Source organism: Mobula birostris, chromosome 3 (genome assembly GCF_030028105.1).
Source record: "Mobula birostris isolate sMobBir1 chromosome 3, sMobBir1.hap1, whole genome shotgun sequence".
Classification (NCBI taxonomy): domain Eukaryota; kingdom Metazoa; phylum Chordata; class Chondrichthyes; order Myliobatiformes; family Myliobatidae; genus Mobula; species Mobula birostris.
This window is the reverse complement of record NC_092372.1, coordinates 153,409,974-153,432,036: the sequence shown is the minus strand read 5'-3', so window position 1 is coordinate 153,432,036 and position 22,063 is coordinate 153,409,974. Positions and strand designations below refer to the sequence as shown.

Genomic DNA, 22,063 nt, shown 5'->3' with positions numbered 1-22,063 from the left:
AGAAACATTCCCTTCGGCCCACCATGTCTGTGCTGACCAGCACATACCTATTTAACTAATTTGAGCATTTTTTCCCATACCTTTTTATGCCCTGGGATTCAAGTGCTTGTCTGTTTACTTAAATATTGTGAGATAACTGCCTCTTCCACCACTCAGCAGCGTGTTTCAGATTTCAACCACCCAAGGTGAGAAAGCTCTTTCTAAAATCCCTTATATATCTTACCTTACTCTAAAACTAAGCCCTCTGGTTTTAGATAGCTGTGCTCTGTCCCTCATAAATTTTATATTCCTCTGTTACATGCTAGCTCAACCTCCTTCAGTCCAAGAAAACAAAACCAGTCTATCCAGTCTCTCTGCATAACTGAAACAGTGCAGCCAACATCCTGATGATTCTGTACCCTCTTCAGTGCAGTAATCCTTCCTACAGTTTAGAGTCCAAGCATGCATACTGTACTCTTGCTGAGTCTTATTTGTTTTACAAAATTATACTATAATCTCTCTGGTCTTGTATTCTGTGGTCTTGCTAGTGACAAAAAGTCATTATGTTTCCTTCGCCACCTTATGGCATCTCAGGGTCCTCAGGTTAAGGCACTATGGTCTTTCTGTTTCTCAATACTCTGTAGGCCCCTACTGTTCATGGTGGATGTCATTCTCTTACTAGACCTCTCAAAGTGCATCACCTCACATATCAAGATTATTTGCCATTACTCTGCTTATTTCACTAACTAATCCATATCATTTTGTAGCCTTCAACTCTCCATGTCACTGTCAAGAACACTATCTAATATTATGTCATCCGCAAACTTACTAATTATACAGGCAAGCACGAGGAATTCTGCAGATGCTGGAAATTCAGGCAACACACATCAAAGTTGCTGGTGAACGCAGCAGGCCAGGCAGCATCTCTAGGAAGAGGTACAGTCGACGTTTCGGGCCGAGACCCTTCGTCAGGACTAATTGAAAGAAGAGCTAGTAAGAGATTTGAGAGGGGGAGGGGGAGATCCAAAATGATAGGAGAAGACAGGAGGGGGAGGGATGGAGCCAAGAGCTGGACAGGTGATTGGCAAAAGGGATATGAGAGGATCATGGGACAGGAGGCCTAGGGAGAAAGAAAAGTTGGGGGGGAACCCAGAGGATGGGCAAGGGGTGTAGTGAGAGGGACAGAGGGAGAAAAAGGAGAGAGAGAGAAAGAATGTGTGTATGTAAATAACGGATGAGGTACGAGGGGGAGGTGGGGCATTAGCGGAAGTTTGAGAAGTCAGTGTTCATGCTATCAGCTTGGAGACTACCCAGACGGAATATAAGGTGTTGTTCCTCCAACCTGAGTGTGGCTTCATCTTTACAGTAGAGGAGGCCGTGGATAGACATATCAGAATGGGAATGGGACGTGGAATTAAAATGTGTGATCTACATACATATACTAATTATACATCCTGCATCCATGTCAAATTATTAATGTATATAACTGCATTTGTACCCTAAAATCACAGAAATGTCCTTCACTCACGAGGCATAAATGGGTAGAGTAAAGGTAGAAATTTCAAATGCTAGAGATGCATAGATTTAAGGTGGCGGGGTATTGTGGAAATTTAGAGAAATTTGTGAAGCATTTTTTTACACAGAGAATGGTAAGTGGCTGGAATGCACTGCCTGGACACAGATACGATAGCAGTGTTAAAGAGGCAGCTTTGACACATGAATAGATGGATGGGGGTGCGGGGTACAGACTGTATGCAGGCAAATGGGATTTGTTAGATTGGCATCATGATCGGTGCACATATGGTCAAATGAAGGGTCTGTTCCTGTGTTAGATTGTCCTACCATCTTCTGCCTCGTCTTACCAACTTGCCCTGGATCCCATGCCTCTAACCTATTGGGTCAGTCTTTCATGTGGAATATTTTTGAAGGCTTTATTGAAGTCCCTTTGACTACATCAATTCATTTCAGTCACTTATTTATCTTTTCAAATAATTGAGAAAAGACTGGTCATACAGGATTGTGCAGCCTTTCTTTCAATAATTCCTGTCTTTCTGAATGTAGGTTAATCCTGCTTCTCGAATTTTTTTTCCGGTGACTCCCTTGTCACTGACATGAGATTTACAGACCAGGCATATGTCCGCTGTTGTTTACCTTACCTTACCTGCAGCCAGTCAAGATTTAAAATTCAGTGGCCCACCATCTCCTCCTTTGCCTTCCATAGCAACCTAGGATAAATCTCATCAAATGTGGATATTTATCCATCTTTAAGACCACTAAGTCATCTAATAGCTCCTCCTCTTTACTGATGACATATTGTAGAATTTCATTGCCCGCCCCTTGACTTCTCCAACTATAAACGTACAAAGTCCTTAATCTTTGTGAAAACAGATGAAAAGTTTTCATTTAGACCTGGGTCTGCATTCACATTGCCATTTTGACCCATAATGGGCTCTATTTCTTCCTAGGTTAACCTCATGCTCTTAATATATTTATAAAGTATTTCAAAACTTTCCTTAATCTTGTTCATCAGTGATATTTTGTGTCCTCTCTTTTGTCCTCCTCATTGTTTCTTAAAGTTTTCCCTGGATGCCTTCACTCCTAGAGTCCTGCCTTATTTTCAGACCTGTCATATACTTCATTTCTATTTAATCCAGCTTTTGATATCCTGTTTATTTATACCGTTTATTTTTATAGGAGCATGTTAGCCAGAACTCTCACTGTTTCATTTTCTCATTTGTCTGATGCGGACCTACCTGCATGTTGCTCTCCCAATTTATTTTTACTAATTCCTTCTCATGAAGTTGAAATTGACCCTCCCCCAATTTGGGACTTTTATTTCCAGACCTTTCTATAAACACCTTGAAACATTATTATAGTCATTATCCCCAAAAAGCTCTCCAAATGTCCATTCTTTCCATGCCCTGAATGTGTAGACCAGTAAATCTAGGAACCAGTTTCCTTAACTAAAAGTCTTACCCGCTTGATCAGCTTTTTGTGTGCGTGACGTGACCATATTTGAACAGCGACCAGTTGGAGATCAGGAGTGAGAGAAGAGGTGGCTCACACACAGGTTGGCGAGTTTGCGTTAAAAATACAGCACATCACTGGAGTTTCAGTGTTTGACAGCGGTTGATCAGAGATTGGGATTCATTAGCAAGGGCAAATAAAAATAAGACGGAGCAGCCATTGTTGCAGCGGACAGTGCCAGAGTGCAGATTTGAGGCTTTCGCTTTTCAAGGCTTCAGCAAGGAGAGGCTTGAGTGAGAGAAGGTGAAAAGCTGTAGGTAGATTTTTTTTTAGTTGATTTATTATTTCCTTCTTTATAATTGCACAGTTAGAGCAGTAGGGATGCCAGGCAGCATAATTCTATGGTCCTCTTGTGGGATGTGGGAAGGCAGGGAGGCCTCTAGTATACCTGACAACTTCACCTTCAAGAAGTACATCCTGCTGCAGATTCTAACAATTCGTGTTAGGGAGCTGGAGCTGAAACTGGATGAATTCTGGATCATTTGGGAGGTTGAGTGGGTGATAGACAGGACATATAGAGAGATAGTTAGACCCAAGGTGTAGGACACAGGAAACTGGTTGGCAGTCACGAATGTGAAAGAGGTTAAATGGCCAATGCAGAGTATCCCTGTGGCCGAACCCCTCAACAGCAGGTATATCTCTTTGGATACTGTTGGGATATGACCTAGGAGAGGAAAGTTACAGTGAGTCAGGTCTCTGGCACTGAGTCCAGCTTTGTGGCTCAGAAGGGAAGGGGGGGCGAAGGGCTGAGCTATGGTGATAAGGATTCATTAGGGGAACAGAAAGGAGTTCTGTGGATAAGAATCAGATTCCTGGATGGTACGTTGCCTCCCAGAATCTAGGGTCCAGGACAGCTCAAATTGAGTCTTCAGCATTCTTAACTGGGAGGATGAGCAGCCAAAGGTCGTGATCCATATAGGTACCAATGATATAGTAAGGAAGAGAGACAAGGTTCTACAAAGTGAATTCAGGGAGTTAGGTACCAGGTTGAAAGACAGGACCTCCAGGGTTGTGATCTCAGGTTTACTACCTGCGCTATGTGCTAGTAAGGCCAGAAACAGGAAGATCATATTTTTTAACACATGGCTAAGGAGTTGGTGTAGGAGGGAGGGCTTCAGAATTTTGGATCATTTGGCTGTCTTCCAGGGAAGGTGGCACTTGAACAGAAGAGACGGGTTTCACCTAAGCTCAAGGAGGACTAATATCCTAACGGGAAGATTTGCTAGTACTGCCGGGGGGAGGGGGGGTTGTGGGTGTGGGGGTGGTGGAGGTTAAACTAGAGATACAGGGGGATGGGAACCAGAGCACCAGAACAGATAGCAGAGTGGGACAAAGACAGATGTTGCTAAGACCTCAGACAAAGTCAGGATTCAAAAGGTTGAGCACGATGGGACTAATATTCTGAGTTGCATATATTTCAATGCAAGAAGTATTGTAGGAAAGGCAGATGAGCTCAAGGCATAGGTCAAAACTTGGAATTATGATATTGTAGCTATTGGTGTGACTTGGTTGCAGGAGGAGCAGGACTGGCAGCTGATGTATTATCCAGGGTTCCACTTAGACCTGATTGAGTGGAGGGGATTAAAGGGGGAAGGGTGGTGTTACTATTCAGGGAAAATGTCATGACAGTGCTCAGTCAGGACAGACTGGAGAACTCATCTAGTGAGGCTTTATGGGTGGAACTGAGAAATAAGAAAGGTATGACCACATTAATTGGACTTTGATATAGACCACTCAACGGTCATTGAATTGAATTGACTTTATTACTTATATCCTTCATATACATGAGGAGTAAAAATCTTTACGTTACGTCTCTGTCTAAATGTGCAATGTACAATTTATAGTAATTTATAAAAAATAGTATGTACAACAGGATAGTCAATATAACATAGAAATACAGTTGTGTCAGCATGAGTTATGCACTCTGATGTCCTGGTGGAAGAAGCTGTCCTGGAGCCTGTTGGTCCTGGCTATTATGCTGTGGTACCGTTTCCCAGATGGTAGCAGCTGGAACAGTTTGTGGTTGGGGTGACTTGGGTCCCCAATGATCTTTCGCGCCTTTTTTACACACCTGTCATTGTAAATGTCCTGATGTCCTGAATAGTGGGAAGTTCACATCTGCAGATGTGCTGGGCTGTCAGCACCACTCTCTGCAGAGTGCTGTGACTGAGGGAAATACAGTACCTATACCAGGCAGTGGTGCAGCCAGTTAGGATGCTCTCAAATGTGCCCCTACAGAAAATTCTTAGGATTTGGGGGGCCCACACCAAACTTCTTCAACCATCTGAGGTGAAAGAGGCACTGTTGTGCTTTTTTCACCACACAGCCAGTATGTACAGACCATGTAAGATCCTGGGTGATGTTTATGCCGAGGAACTTAAAACTGTTCACCCTCTCAACCCCAGATCTGTTGATGTCAATAGGGGCCAGCCTATCTCCATTCCTCCTGTAATCCACAACCAGTTTTTGTGACATTGAGGGAGAGGTTGTTTTCTTGACACCGCTGTGTCAGCGTGATGACTTCTTCTCTGTAGGCTGCCTCATTATTATTTGAGAGTAGACCAATCAATGTAGTGTCATCAGCAAATTTAATTAGCAGGTTGGAGCTGTGGGTGGCGACACAGTCATGGGTATACAGGGAGTAAAGGAGGGGCTTAGTACACAGCCCTGAGGTGCACCTGTGTTGAGGGTCAGAGGGGCAGAATTGAGGGAGCCCTCTCTTACCACCAAGAACAGTATTCTCACCTCTTCTCCAGATGTGTGAGGACGGTGTGTAGAGCTGTGGCTATTGCGTCATCTATCGATTGCTTGTGTCAGTAGACGAATTGTAGGGGGTCTGGTCCAGTGTGTGTGGTAGTATGCTCAGATGTAGTCCTTGACCAGCCTCTCAAAGCATTTGTAGAGGAACAGATTTGCAGAAAGGTCAATTCTGATGATATCAGAAAGGATTTAGTAAGTGTTGATTGGGACAAGCTTGTTTTTTAGCAACTGTATACTCAGTAAGTGGGAGTACAAAGCTTGTATGTGCTTATCAGAATAAAAGGCAAGGCTAACAGGTTTAAGGAGCCTTGCTTTTTGAGAGATATTGAAGTTTTAGTTTGAGAAAAAAAGGTGTACGGCAGGAATAGGCAGGTAGGAACAAATGAGGTACTTGAGGAGTATAAGAAATGCAAGAAAGAAAACAGAAGGCTAAAAGAAGGCATCAGGTTGCTCTAGCAGACAAGGTGAAGGAGGATCCTAAGGATAAGCTCTTAACATAGCCTACAGATATGTTAAGAGCAAAATTATTGCAGTGGACAACAATGGTCCTCTAGAAGATGGGAATGGTAATTGATGCGTGGAGTGAGAAGAGATGGGGGAGATCTTAAATAGATTTTTTGCCTTCATATTTACTCGGTAGATGGACACAGAGTCTTTTGAAGTGAGGCAAAGCAGCAGGGAAGTCATGGGCCCTGTACAGATTACAGAGGAGGAGGTGTTTGCTGTCTTAAGGCAAATTAGTCTGGGAAAATCCCCAGGCCCTGAGAAGGTGTTCCCTCAGACCATGTGGGAGGCAAGTGCAGAAATTGCATGGTCCCTAGCAGAGATATTTATATCATCCTTAGCGACAGGTGAGGTATTGGAGGATAGCTAATGTTGTTCGCGTATTTAAGAAAGGCTTGAAGAATAAACAAGAACATTAAAGGCCTGTGAGCTTGATATCAGTAGTGGAAAAGTTATTGGAAGATATTCTAAGGGACTAGATATATGAGTGTTTGGATAGACAGGGATTGATTAGTCAGCTTGGCTTTGTGCATGGTAGGCCATGTCTAACCAATCTTATAAAGTTTTTCGAGGAAGTTACCAGGAAAGTTGATGAAGGCAAAGCAGTGGAGATTGTCTACATGGACTTCAGCAAGGCCTTTGACAAGGTCCAGCACAGGACGTTGGTCAAGAAGCTTAATTCGCTTGGCATTCAAGATGAGGTAGTACATTGGATTCGACATTGGCTTTGTTAGAGAAGCCAGAGTGTGGTAGTAGGTGGTTGTCTCCTTGACTGGAGGCCTGTGATCAGTGGAATGCCACAGGGATCGGTGCTGGGTCCATTGTTGTTTGTTATCTATATCAGTGATCTGGGTGATATATGGTTAACTGGATCAGCAGACTTGTGGATGACACAAAGATTGGGAGAGTAGTGGACAGTGAGGAAGACTATCAAAGCTTGCAGTGGGATTTGGACTAGCTGGAAAAATGGGTTGAAAAATGAGAGGTGGAATTTAATGCAGGCAAATGTGAGGTGTTGCACTTTGGGAAGTTCAGCCAGGGTAGATCTTACACAGTCGAGTGGTAGGGCATTGAGAAGTGCAGTAGAACAAAGGAATCTGGGATTACAGGTCCATAATTCATTGAAAGTGGCGTGACAGGTAGATAGGGTCATGAGGAAAGCTTTTGGCACATCAGCCTGCATAGATCAAAGTACTGAGTACAGGGCTGAGATGTTATGTTGAAGTTGTATAAGACATTTGTGAGGCCTAATTTGGAGCATTATGTGCAGTTTTGGTCACCTACCTACGGGAAAGATGTAAATGAAATTGAAAGAGTACAGAGACAATTTACAAGAATGTTACCAGACTGGAGGACCTGAGTTACAAGGGAAAATTGAATAAGTTAGAACTTTATTCTCCAGAATGTAGAAGACTGAGAGGAGATTTTATAGAAGTATACAAAATTATGAGGGTTATAGATAGGGTAAATGCAAGCAAGCTTTTCCACTGAGGTTAGTTGAGACTACAAAAAGAGGTCATGGGTTAAGGGTGAAAGGTAAGATATTTAAGGGGAACATGAGGGGTAACTTCTTCACTCAGACGGTGGTGAAGATTGTGGAGTGAGCAGTCAGTGCAAGTGGTGGATGTGATTTTAATTTTAATGTTTAAAAGAAGTTTGGTAGGTACATTGATGGGAGGGGTATGGAGGGCTATGGGCCAGGAGCAGCTCGATGGGACTAGGCAGTTTAAATTGTCCAGCACTGACTAAATGGGTTGAAGGGCCTCTTTCTGTGCTGTAGTTCTCTATTACTCTATGACTTTGACTATTACTAAAAACAAATTGTGAAAAAAAAATCGTGGCCTCCAGTTACGTCAATTATTCTTTATTTTAATATGAGCATGATGTTTATGAATGATGTAATTTCTATATAATGCTATGTTCCTCACTTGTTTACAATCAGGCAAAGACTTGAGCATCTTGGATTCCTAATTCTGTTTCCTATGACCGTTCCTAGGATATTTTTCAATGTACTGACAAAGTATACAATCAAACTCAGGAAATGCTACAGCATAGTAAACAAACACCATAGTAAACCAAATTATGAAAATACCTACAGTACTAAATTCTGAAGGAAGACAATTTTATTGGATTTGTTATTTTATACCAAACCTGATATATTTACATCTATATACTTATTCTTGAATGGATTATACTATGTAGAGACTAAACAGAGATCAAGGATTGCTTGGTTGGCCTTAAATACATTGACAGATGACAAAGAAATTGAGGCTCAGGAAAGGTGTACATGAATTCAGAACAGCTCATTTCTTCTTTTCACGAATTGAGAAGCAGCTAAAGCAAAAAAGCCAGGTTGTGACTGTGAGGAAATGAAATAGATAAAATAAACACCAGTGTTTCTGCAGACATGGAGGTATAACCTGAGTTAGATGGCTCAGAGAGTTTAATATGTATGGTTCCTCTTGTCTGCCAATGTACTGGTTGCCTTTATGTGCCTGTATTGTTTGTATGTTGAACCTATGTGCTACTTTTTAATGACTAAAGCAGAACACCTACTTCCCAATGAACACCAATATTTTTCAATCTCTCACCGTTTAAAACATATTCTACCTTTTTAGTAATGTGAATGACTTTACATTTTATATTTCATCTGCCTTATCTCAACATCTTCCTCACAGTCCACATTACCTTTGAGCTTTGGATCTCCAGCAAAATTGGACATACTATGATCGTTATACCATTTTTGAGTTGGAAAGCAATATAATAAAAGTGCTATAGGTGACAGTGTTGGAACTCCGGTTGTAGATATCGATGATTTAGTTGAGAGGATCGTTTCATAATAATGCTGTTAATACAATGGGCACTTTGTAGTAACTTGTAACAGAAATGATTTCAATGTTAAAATCCCAAATTGATAAAGGGATTAGCTACAAAAGAATTTTAAAAAATAGTTAGCACTGCTGACTCAATAGGAATTATATCATTTAATATGTTCATGTTCCCAATTAGTAATTGAGACTTCTAAGACATTAAAGTGTAAACTCCTCTGAGGAGAGTTTATTTAAATTTATAATGTTGTGTTACTAGAAATTGCCATTACAACTACATATACAATTACATCAATATAATGAGCATCTCTGGGACAAGGAGGTTCAACTTAAGTAATGGAAATTGAATTATCTAGGAAGAAAACTGGCCATTTTTCTTTGTAGTTGTTGCTTTCCCTTCCAGGTACCATTTGCCAGTTTTTTTTTTAATTTGTAGGTAAAAACAAAATGATTGCTGCTATTCAGAGTAAGATAAACTGGGTTTTCAGATCTGATGGAAGATCATTGAGCTGAAATATTTATTCTGTTTCTCTTTCCATATTGCTGCTGATTTTCTCATTATCTCCAGCAGTTTTCACTTTTATATCAAGATATAAAATGACTTAAGATATAAGAAATATCTGTTACGGATTTGTGCCAATTTTATTATTTTTTTACATGACGCCTGTAAATATTCAGAGTTCCCTACCTAAGGATAAACAGATTTGTTTTCTCTCATTTGTCAGTAAATTGATGTAAGATTTTGTCAACAGTGCTAAAAATGTATTCATCAATTATAAACGCAGCAATCCCTGGTTTGGATTCCACACAACCACTTGACATCAGACTTCATTATAGTCTCTGCCCTGAGAAAATGGGAGTGTGTTACAGTTTGTATCAACAATATGCCTTCCATGGGTGGATATCAAAGAGTGTGGTTAAGGCGTGAGATGTAGGGAAGGGACGTATTATAGTGGTGGCAAGTGACTTTATTTTGGACCATACATTGTTAATTAACAATGTTTGTTGGAAATGATTTTCAGTTGAGTGCTGGAAATCTGGTACATAGAGCGAAGTGTGATTGTATTTGTGCAGTTGGTGCTGGATGTCAAAGATTATCCAGCTTCCTCTTGCACTGGACTGAGTTCTTGGAGCATTGTTGACAAGAACACAAGAAAATCAGAGAAAGAGTACGTGATTTAGTCTCTCAAGGCTTTCCCACCATTCAGTAGGATTATGGCTGATCTGCTGCAGGCCACAGCTCCTTTTCCACTTCCACAATACCTCTCAATTCCCCATCTTTCAAAATTTATAAAGTCTTTTTAAGTGCTTCCAGTAATTTAACCTTCATAAGCCTACGTGATGGAGAATTCCAAAGATTCACCAGCCTCTGCAAGAAGTCTCAGTTTTATATGACTGTCCCTTTGTCCTACTATTTTAATTCTTTGTTATATGGCAGCCTCCTCATCCAGGAATTAGCCCAGTAAAACTCATCTGAATAGTATCTAATGTTTAATAAGTACTTTATTAAATAATGGTGTCCAGGATGCACACAGTACTCTGGGTGTGGTCCTTGTACAATTTCTCATCCCAGTGATGAGAAGAGTCTGTGGGGACCTCTCAATAGTGGTTAATAATCATTGTGGTGTAGGTGCCAGTCAGGTAGGTGGTGTTCAGTCAAGTTCAGGATGAGCTTAAAAGAGCAGGAGGCCAAGGCAGAGAACAGAGTTGTGTTGGAGACAAACTTAACAAGACTGGGTAGACTTTGCTCTGGCCACAGTTTTGTTTTTGGCTGCCAGTGCTATTCACAAGAAAAGTGGTCTCTGTTGATTAGCCAAGAGATTTAAATCAGGAGATGTTAATGTGATTCAGAGTGCATGTTTGAAGATAATTAAATCCAATATAATTAATTAAATAACACCAAGATGCTGTGCAGGTGATGGGTTGTAACTGCGATGTACAGTATGAGAAATGGTGGATTACATTTTAGTCACAGTGACCCATGTCAGCAGCAAGTATTTTCTGATCAACTCATTGAAAGAACAATTCAGGAATCTTAACCCTAAGTCTTCTCTAATTAGTACACGGTTTTGTTCCTTCTTTGAGCAAGGGAGGAGGAGGCTGAAGGGAATATGTGCCAACAGTCCGTATGTCTATAGCTCAGGGGCCATTTAAGTAAAGAGAAAAAAGAAATATCATAACTATAATTTTAGTTGTGGTTAAAGGAGTACATACTATTCTCTGCAGCGAAGAGGGAGTGTACTGAAGGCTTCTGGGCTAGGAAAAAAATTGGAGTGGGAGGAAAAGGATCAGGTGTTGTGGTCCGTGATATAAGTAGGACTAGCGAGAGGATTTTGCTGAGGCATTATGATTACCTTGTGGAAAATTCAAACTCTGCCACAGGGGTGATTATTAGTGTACCACGTGAAAGTTGGCAGAGGCTAAATAAGTTAGGAAAAATAAGGTGAGAATGTCCAACTTTGGTTGGGAGGGAATGGGTTCTAATACATAGAATATTGGTAGCAGTAGTGGTGGGAGGAAGGAACCATTGACTGGGCTTCATCTGAACATGATGGGTCTAGTATCCTGGCAAATTGCGTAAGTAAGGCTAAGAATAGGGCTTTAAGCTAATAAAAGTTGGGGAGGATTGTAGTGATATGAAAGGCAATAAATCGAGAAGAAATGGGAGAGCAGTAGTACAAGATAGTGAGGGGGAAAATGAAAATCAAAGCATAATGGAAAGGGCAGAAAATATACAAACGTTTGTAAATAAAATGTGCAGAACAAAGTGAAACCAGAGAATGTAATTAAAAATTGCAAGAAGTCAATGCTTAAGGCTCTTTGAATGCACACAACATTTGTAACAAGATAGATGAGTTGATGATGGCACAAATAGAAACAAATGAGTTTGATTTAATAGCTATTACAGAGACATGGTTACAGGATGATCAGCACTGGGAACTTGATATTACAGATTGTTTGATATTTGAAAAGAATAGGCAGAAAGCAAAAGGAGTTGCTGTAGTGTTGTTAAGAGAAAGATGTCAATACAATATTGAAGTTTATTTATCGCATTACATGGAAACATACAGTAAAATGCATTATTTGCATTAACAAGCAGCACAGCTGAGGGTGTGCTGGGGGAACCACACATTCCAGCAGCAACAAAGCATGCCCTCGATGCTTGGCAGAGCAACACAGAGCACAACAAAACAGAACGCACACAGCAAACAACAAAACAAAATGGTGATGGATAATGATAAAGGTGCAATGAATAAGCAGTGTCAGATTAGTCTGGATAGAAATAAGAAAGAGCTTGTAAAAGCAGTTATGAGACTTCCATAGTGTTAAATCTCGATTGGATAAAATATAAATGCGGAAATATCAAAGGCATGCAAGAAGGGAGCTGCAGTTATGATATGTTGTTTCATTGGATTTATGAAACTGTCTATGAACTCATCCTGAAGTAATGATCATAGTGTGGTAGAATTCCAGGTGCTTATCTCAGATCTGAGTCTCTTCGACTAAAGTAAGGGCAATTACAAAAGATATGACAGAAGAGTTACAAACATGAGAAAATTTGCAGACGCTGGAAGTCCAAGTAATAGATACAAAATGCTGGAGAAACTCAGCAGGCCAGGGAGCATCAATGGAAAAGAGTAAACAGTCAATGTTACCCTTCATCAGGACTGGAAAAAAAGATGATTTGTTAAAATAAGAAGGTGGGGAGAGGGCAGGAAGACGTACAAAAAAAGAAGGTGGTAGGTGATAGGTGAAACTGGGAGAGGGGAAGGGGTGAAGTAAACAGCTGGAAAGTCGATTGCTGAAAGAGATACAGGGCTGGACAACGGGAAAGTTGATAGGAGAGGTTAGAAGACCATTGAAGAAAAGGAAGGAGGGAAGAGCACCAGAGGGAGGTGATGGGCAGGTAAGAAGATACGGCGAGAGAGAAAGAGAGAGAAGTGGAATGGGAAATGGTGAAGGAGGGGCAATTACTGGAAGTTCAAGAAATTGATGTTTATGCCATCAGATTGGACACTACCCAGGTGGAACATAAGGTGTTGCTCCTCCAACCTGAACATGGCCTCATCGCAGCAATATAGGAGGCCATGGATTGACATGTTGGAATTGGAATGGGAAGGAGAAATGAAATGGGTGGCCTTCAGGAGATACTGCTTTGTTTTGGCAGATGGAGTGTAGGCGCTCAGTGAAGCAGTCTCCCAATCTATGTCAGGTTTCACAGAGGGAGGAGAAGATGGCAGCGCGACACAGCTCACAGTGGCCACTCCGGTGGTGATGTCTGTTATTTGTCAAGTAGGGTGCCGTGCACAATCCTGATTCAACGGAGACGGACGTGAGAGCATGGAGGAACATCTGGTGAAACTTCTGAAATGCCTGCTTCGCTGCTGCTGCTACTGTGTGGTCCAGAATCTCCGAAGGGGAAGGCCCCAAGTCCTCAGCTTTGCTTGTTACTCGGTGGCCAGGGCGAGGTCGAAGCACTCAGCAGAGGATGGTGCTCGGAGAGGCTGTGTCAGGGGGGCTCGTCGGAGGCTTGAAGTTTTTGGACGGACTCAGGGTCTGCTGCAGTCGGGTGCTTCCAATGGTGCTGCATCGGCAAGTTTGTGGCGCTTGGAGATTCATGGCAGGGAGAGTTTCTCCCTTCTGCTGCCTGCGTGAGATGATGAGTCTGTTGGGACTTTGAGACTTTTTTTTTTACCATGCCCATGGTCTGCTCTTTATCAAATTATGGTATTGCTTTGCACTTTTGCAACTATATGTTATAATTATGTGGTTTTGTCAGTTTTAGTCTTGGTTTGTCCTGTGTTTTCTTGTGATATCATTCTGGAGGAATGTTGTATCATTTTTTAATGCATGCATTTCTAAATGACAATAAACGAGGACTGAGTTTCCTCATAATCTAATCTAATCTAATATACAGGACACAACATGGGGAGCACCAGATACAGTAGATAACCCCAACAGACTTGCAGGTGAAGTGTCACCTCACCTGGAAGGACTATTTGGGGCCCTGAATGGTAGTGAGGGAGAAGGTGTAGGGGCAGGTGTGGCAGTTGTTCTGCTTGCAAGGATAAGTGGCAGGAGGGAGATCAGTGGGGAGGGATGAATGGAGAAGTGAGTTGTATAGTGGGATGGAAGGTAAGATGTAACTGGTGGTGGGATCGTATTGGAGATGGAGGAAGTTACAGAGATTTATGTGCTGGACAAGGAGGCTAGTAGGGTGATAGGTGTAGACAAGAGGAACCCATCGCTGATGGGATGGCGGGAGGATGGGGTGAGGGGAGATGTGCCCGAAATGGAAAAGATGCCGGTGAGGGCTACATTGATGAGAAAGGAAAGCTGCTTTCCTTGAAAGAAGAGTTGCCTAGAATGCACTGAAAAAATAGGCAAAAAAGAGGCCGGTAAATAAGCAACATCAGGTAGTTAAGCAACTATATCCATTATTTATCTCCATAACAACCTCCCATTGCTGACACAAGAGACTGCAGATGCTGGAATTAGGAGCAACAAACAAAGAGCTGGAGGAGCACGCATAAGGTTGTTTGAAAGTCTCATTGCTGCTCAGTATCTTTTCTGGATGGTATGCTAATACCCAAATGTACAGGATTTTCCTCCAAGTTTCCACCCTCTTCTATCAGTTTATACAAAACTATGTCTGGCTTGCATTTTGCATTGATTACTCACCAGTCTGCACAGGGATTTCTGGCAGTGTTTGTTGTCAGTAAGTACCTTTCCATGAGATGATGCAGGCATATTGCAACAACAATTTTCCTCTGCTTCACAGGAATCCTGAATTACCTCCATATGAAAGTGAACTAATTTGAAAAACTCCAAAATTAATGTGCTTAAATAAACAATAAATCTGTGCTTGAATTGCCCAAATTTCTTACGCAAACAGTATTGAGAAAAATGGCAATATTTCCCCATGCATTGTTCCTTTTCCAAGTTTTAAGTGAATTTCCAGCACTTAATTTAGATTGGATACTTTTCTACTAGAGTACTGTTTGAAAGTAGTTGAGACCCTCCACAATTGTGCTGGAAATTTTTATTATTTCTGTTATACAAAGGATTGCAATTATTTTAGAAGGCTATTAAATATTCAGATTTTTTTTAAAGATAACTATAATCAAAGATGTGTATGACTTGCCCTATTTCATTCATAATAAAATTAATTTGCAGTTCGGACAGTACAATATAATGTACTTTGTAACATTAAGGTGATAATTTAATAAGGTGAAATTTTAATAGCAGCATAGAGAGAGAAAGATAATTGTGCCCAGGATAGAGTGAAGATCAAGATCTATTCATAGCTTTATGAATATATTAAAATGTAACCAGTCATGATGTAGTCATGGTGATTTAGATAACAAAATAAGGGAGAATGCTTGAACCAGATGGCAAAGTCTTTATTCAATAATGTATTTGTCAGTTTTCATTGCTTGACATTTATAGGCAACAGTGTTCCAGGACACTGGTCAGGTATTTAGTTAATTAAGAGGAGACTTTCTCATCAAAAAGCATTGTAAAGAAATCTTGAAACTTTAGAAGTTACGTATTTCTCTGAAAATGATGGTTATCGAAGGTGTCAAGGCAGTTGGAATAAAGTCAAAATGCTTTTGTCTGATTGGCAGATACTGCCTCAGGATGTTGATCAGGTACAGGGATTACTTGGTGACTTCCTATGAAATATTCTTTTAATTTCTCTGAGTGACTGATAATGTGTAGGCAACTTGACTAAGATAAATCATTCACCACTGAGGATCCTAAGTAAACTATTTTGGATCCAATGGGGAATCATTGTATATTATGCTCACCATGAGGATCTGCCAAAGGGTCTCGGCCCAAAACATCAACCGTACTCTTTTCCATAGCTGCTGCCTGGCCTGCTGAGTTTCTCCAGCATTTTGTGTGTGTTTCGCTAGAACATAGTAATTTATCAATAATGAGTGACTGTATCATTTTGATTATACTTTGACAATTAGCAGTCTGTGTTGCTGGAAATCAGAAATTGTTGTAACATTCAGAAAAGGAAGTAAAAATAAGTATACAAGAAATTAGAGAAGATGGTTTATTTAAATTTACTATAGCTGTGGAACATGACAAAATAATATTAGAATTTTTGTTTTGATCTAAAGATAGTTAATCTAGCCTGTAAAGTGATTGTTTTTTCAAATCCAATTTTGCTCAATCCCAAAGCAATAGGAGACATTTAAGAAGATAATTCAGGGGGTATAGGTTAAGCATGTCTTACAGTAATAGAATCATATGACATAGAAATAGGACCTTGGCCTACTGCGCTGGCTCTGATCATCAATCATCCATCTACACTAATACCTCCCTTTTATTCCAAGTTGGCAGTAGTACCTCAAGCTCCATTACACTGAGCATTCCCCCAGGGCTGTACAGGCTGCTGACTCACAACTGCACTGCCAGATCCAGCTCAATCTGCATCATCAGATTCACTAATGATACAACAGTGGTTGGCCTCATCGCCAACAATGATGAATCAGCATACAGAGATTGTCAAATGGTGTGAGAACAACAACCTGTGTCCCAATGAAGATTAGACAAAAGAAGTGATTGTGGACTTCAGGACAGTGCTAGTCAACCTTCTATTATACTCAGTGGCTCTGGCAAGGAGAAAGTGAAGAACACAAAGTTCCTTGGTGTGCACATAACGGTTTATCTAACTTGGACCCACAACACTAGTGTACCAGGCTCCCCACCCCCACTCTTAACAACTTGCTACAGGACCACCATCACGAGTGTCCTGTCTGGCTGCAGCATTGTGTGGTATGGAAACTACGAGGGATCTATGTACCTTCATTGTCCAGATGTTCCAGGGTTGAGTGAAGAGGCAATGAATTGGCATCTGCTGTTGAGCTGTTGTGACATTAGGCAAATTGGAGCAGATCCCAGTCGCTCCTTTGTAGGAGGTGATAGCATTCAAGCCCGGCCTCAACAGTTGAGCATCCTTCTGTGATTCAAGTTTGGCCAGAATTGCCACTTCACATGTGAGATGGCTGTCCAGAGGTCGTACCTGGACCTCTTGGATTTTCCTTGGTCGCCTGAGCTGAATGCTGCTGATTTAGCCCTCAGCAGATCGTAGATCTCTTGGTTTATCCAGGGCTCTGGTTGGGGAAGACTCTGAATGATTTTGCTGGGACACACTCATCCATGAGTAACTTTATAAAGTACATGATAACCGTGGCACATTCATTCAGATCCTCTGATGAGTCCTTGAGTATGGTTCAATCCTCCTACTCAAAGCAATCCCTTAGCCACTCCTCTGCTTCCCATGACCACCTTATTGTTCTTCAGCCGAGTTCTTCAGCCTTTGTCTGTATGCAGGTAGGAGGAGAATAGTCAGATGATCAGATTTCCCAAAATACAGTCTAGGGATGGAATGGTAAGCATTCCTGATTGTAGAGTAACAGTGGTTCAGTGTATTGGGACCCATTGTGCAGCAGTTGATATACTGATGATAATTGGGCAGAGATTTCTTCAAGCAAGCCTGATTGAAGTCGCTGGCAATGATTTGAAAGGCGCTGGGGTAGGCTGTTTCTTGTTTGCTAATTGAGTGCTTGCTTAACATCTGCCTTTGATAGTATGCATCTGAGGTCAGGATCACGGAAGAGATCTCTCTCAGTAAGTAGAACAGACGGAATTTAATTATTAGATGGATAGATAGATAGATACTTTATTGATCCCAAAGGAAGTTACTGTGTCACAGTAGCATCACAAGTGCACAGATATAAATATTAGAAGAGAAGTAGAAAGAGTAAAAAATAAGTTACCACAAATAGTCTAACAGAAGGGGGTTCCTGGCTATAGATTGACTCATTATAGACCCTAATGGCCGAGGGTAAGAATGACCTCATATAGTGCTGTTTGGAGCAGTGCAGTTGTCTTAGTCTGTTACCAAAAATGCTCCTTATTCAGCCAAGGTGGCATGCAGGGGGTGAGAAACATTGTCCAGGTGTTCCAGGTCAGGAGAACAGGAGTGCAAAAAGACCACTGTGTCCAAGCACCACAAATAAGTTATCATGAAACACAGAACCCCACCTCTTGCCTTCTTTGAATCAGCAGTTCAATCCATCCAGTGGATCAAGAAGCCCTTGGGCCTGACTGCCATTTCCAGTGTGTCCAAAATGAGCCATGTCTTTATGAAACAGAGCATGCAGCAGTCCCTCATTTCTCTTTGATACAACAATCTTGCACTTAGGTACTCTATCTTGTTCTCCAGTGGCAGTACATTTTCTACCAAGATTCTGGCTGGAGGAACTTTTACATCCCGACACTATAGTCTGGCTGAAAGTCCTCCCCTCCTCCCTGTCTGCTGGTGATGGCTGACTTTCATCCTCTTAAAGGTGCCATACCTGCATTCCTGTGAGTCAAATCCACTGAGTCCTTTATGAGATCGTAAAATCATTTGTTCATTTAGATGGTTCAGAAGTATATTTTTAAAAGGGAAATTACAGGCTGCAGATTGCAGTGATAGCAGTTCAGAAGAAGTATATCTGGAAGTTTTGTGAGCTACCTGTAAAACATTGCCATGTATCGCTAATGCCACCTAATGCTTGTATTTACAAAAATTTGTCTTCTTAGGTGGCTAATAAAGAAAGCTTTATTTTGATCAATTGAGCAGAGAAATGGCAACTGAAGTTTAATCCAGTGAAATATGAGGTAAGGAATTTAGGGAGGTGGAATGAAACAAGGGAATATCTGACAAATTGGAGGATATTGAGTGGTGTTGAAAAACAGATGCCATTGATCCTTAAAACTAGTAGGGAATGTCAGATGGTGGTGAAAATGGCTCATGGGGTGCTTTCTTTTATTAGGAATGATACAAAAGTAGGGCCAGTTATTTCAGAGTTTTATACAAGGCTATTTATTCAGTCACTGTTTAAATACTTCTGGCCACCACTTTACTGGATTGAGGCTGTGAGGACACAGAGAAGCTATGCAGAGGTTTGCAGGACTGGGAAATTGGTACTTGTAAGGAAAGATTGGATAAACTAGGAAACAGAAACAAGAATACTGGTATTGCTTAGCATATTACATGGCATCCCTGGATAGCAAAATATTGTGTCATTCATGTTTCTCACTCCATTAAAAGTAGAAAATCAGAGTAGGACTGCTCGTGGTAGCCCGGTGAGTTCACTGAGGTTGCTAAAAGGGCACTCACTGGTCTCACAACTTTGATTTATGTAGCAGACTAAGTGTAGAAGGTTAGCTGGAGATTAGTTGTGACATCAGCATCTGTATGAACACATTTTTACATTTAGACTGATCGATATGTAGGACCTTTCATATAATCCAGATGATTAGTTCAAAAGGTGAGGACTTTAGAAAATTCTGGTGCAAGTAAACATTGATTCCTCTGCTTTTAATTTACCACACAGCTTGGTTTGCTGCTATACCTTAGGTGGAATGAGGAGGTGGGGTAGCCTGGTCATTAATGGTTATCATATCCAAAGTTATAGAGTCATATAGCACAGAAACAAACCCTTTGGCAAAACCAGTTCAAACTGACTGACATGGCCACTTGCCCACATTTGACCCATTATCCCTTTAAATTTTTCCTATCCATGTACCTGCCCAAGTATCTTTTAAATGTTGTTAATATATCTGCCTTAACCACTTGCTCTTGCAGCTCATTTCATATACAAGCCACCTTCTGGGTGGAAAGTTTCCTCTCAGATTCCCATTAACTCTCCCTTCTCTCGCCATAAACCTATGCTTTCTGGTTTTTGATTTTCCGACCCTGGGAAAAAGACTCTACATTCTTTCTATCTATGTCCCTCCTGGTTTTATACACCCCTCTTTTTCTGACACCACAATGAATAAAGTCATAGCCTGCTCACCCTCTCCCTGTAACTTAATTACCGAAGTCGTGGAAATATCCTTGTAAATCTTTGCTGCGTTTTTCCAACTTAATCGCATCTTTCCTGTGGTAGGGTAATCATAACTGAACACTATATTCTAAATGCGGCCTCACCAATGTCTTGTGTACCAGCTTTGCATGCTTATTTTATGCATCAGATCCAGCATGTAATGCAGAAAAAATATTTAGACGTAATGTGTCAGAAGTGTTTTTGGTTCATTGTTTTGCTGTGTTATTTAATGGAAAGCAAGCTGTACCCACTGAAGAATTCCAAGCTGAATAAAAATGAAATTCAAACTTATACCTTTCTGATTGATTATATTGCCTTTTTCAATTCATTTTATTCAAATTTTCTTTGTGTACCATTCACTAATGTATAAACCTGTTAATTTATTGAGAGGCAAAAAAAAATTGGTTATTTTTGAAGTAAAAAGGATTGTATTTTAAGAAAGAATTTTTCTCTCTGGTCAGGGAAATTATCGCTTCATGAAGGCGTTGCTTGGACGGCGTGCAAATTGGATGCAGAAGGATCTTGAAGAGATGACTCCACTTCACTTAGCTACTCGGCACAAAAGTCCTAAATGTTTGGCTTTGCTGCTTAAATTTATGGCCCCTGGAGAAGTGGACACCCAAGATAGAAACAAGGTATTAGAAATGTTAAGAAAAGAATGAAGATTTTATTAAAAGAATTAATTTCAACTACTAAGTTCAGACTATGGATAAATACACATTGGATATGGATATGAATAAGTACACATTAGAAAGCATGTTTTCTTCCAGTTGTTGCTTTCCATTTGGCTGCATAATGATTTCACTTCTGATTTATAGCAAGTCAGTGTTTTTTTCATTTATTTTCATATTTCTTTTACATCTGACAGAATTTCACAAATTCCTGACCTACAGACTCTGAAGAGCATTGACAAGCAATTTGATCAAATTATCTTCATTAGACCATCTGCAGTTGTTTGTTGTTCTATTCATTTGAAGAACTGGACATTGTGGGTGCTTTTATAGCAGAACCATTTCTTCATCCATTCTTTATCACTTGATGCTTCTTCTGAGAAAAGTGGCACATAATTTTATCTTTTCTATTGTTTGATTGAGATATGTTACCTTTTGAATCAGAAGATATGTGCAATTAATGCTGTCCTTGAATACACATCTCAGTACAAGAAGGTTTCATTTTTACCTTGAAAATCTTGGAGTTTCACAGTGACTGGATCAGGGAAATCAATTGTGTGTGGGTTCCTCAGATGCACAGGAGAGAGCTGGCTCTCACTTATCCCTAATTTCTAATACAGCTGTATAGTGACAACCATTGAGAGCTGACTTCTCTCTTCACTATACCCCGTACTCTTTTTTTTAATTTTTTTCTCTCTTTGTCTGCCTCCAGCTATCATTCATCTGCTACAGTCTTCCTACTCCATCCCTGCTTACCTCCCATACCTGACATTACTTGTCTATCATCTCACACCACTCCCTATTCCACCAGTCATCTCAGACTCCTTTTTATGCTGGCCACCTTGCCTCTCCATTCTCAGTTCTGATGCAGGGTTTCAGTCCAAAAGGTTGACAAATTCTTTCCTCCCACAGATGCAGCATGACCTACCGAGTTCATCCAGCACACTCCAGCTTTTGCAGTCTCCTGTGACTTCTTTAAGGACTGACTCATTTCTGAATGGCTGGTATAGCAAAGAAAATGGCATGGCTATTTTTCAGTATTCTTCAGAACTTAAACAGATCATCCTGTTGAGTGTAAGGACACACCTCACCTATTCAGTTTTCCAAAAAAGGTCAACTTCAATGTCTGAACGATTTTTTTTCCCTTGTACTGTGGTAAAAACCAGTGAGGAGGAGATCATGGAATAGCCAATGATGCATAAAATTAACAAACCACCTGGTTTGTACTTTAATGTATCCCAGTTTACCGAGGGTGATTACAAAGAAATTGTTGAAGGGGTTGCCATATAATTTCAATCTTGGCTAAATGCAGGGAAGGTATCAAGGCTGTAGAAAATGGTAGAATTGGCTAAATTAGTAACTGCAGACCAGTCAGCTTCAGCTGAGCTGTAGGGAAGCT

At 40.7% G+C, this 22,063-nt stretch overlaps 1 protein-coding gene across 12 annotated transcripts in view; it reads left to right on the top strand.

Moving 5' to 3' along the window:
* Window positions 1–22,063, top strand: part of invs (inversin) — a 276,292-nt gene that overhangs the window by 113,312 nt on the left and 140,917 nt on the right. For 11 of the 12 annotated variants that reach the window (XR_011885432.1, XR_011885430.1, XR_011885431.1 and 8 more), the window contains one exon: window positions 20,455–20,628. Coding sequence is in view for 9 of the 12 variants with exons in the window: in XM_072253505.1 (XP_072109606.1) it covers window positions 20,455–20,628 (174 nt within the window). In the remaining 3 variants the exon portion in view is untranslated. Of the gene's footprint in view, window positions 1–18,761; window positions 18,783–20,454; window positions 20,629–22,063 lie in introns of those variants that run through there. The other variant, XM_072253507.1, reaches the window with a different exon arrangement.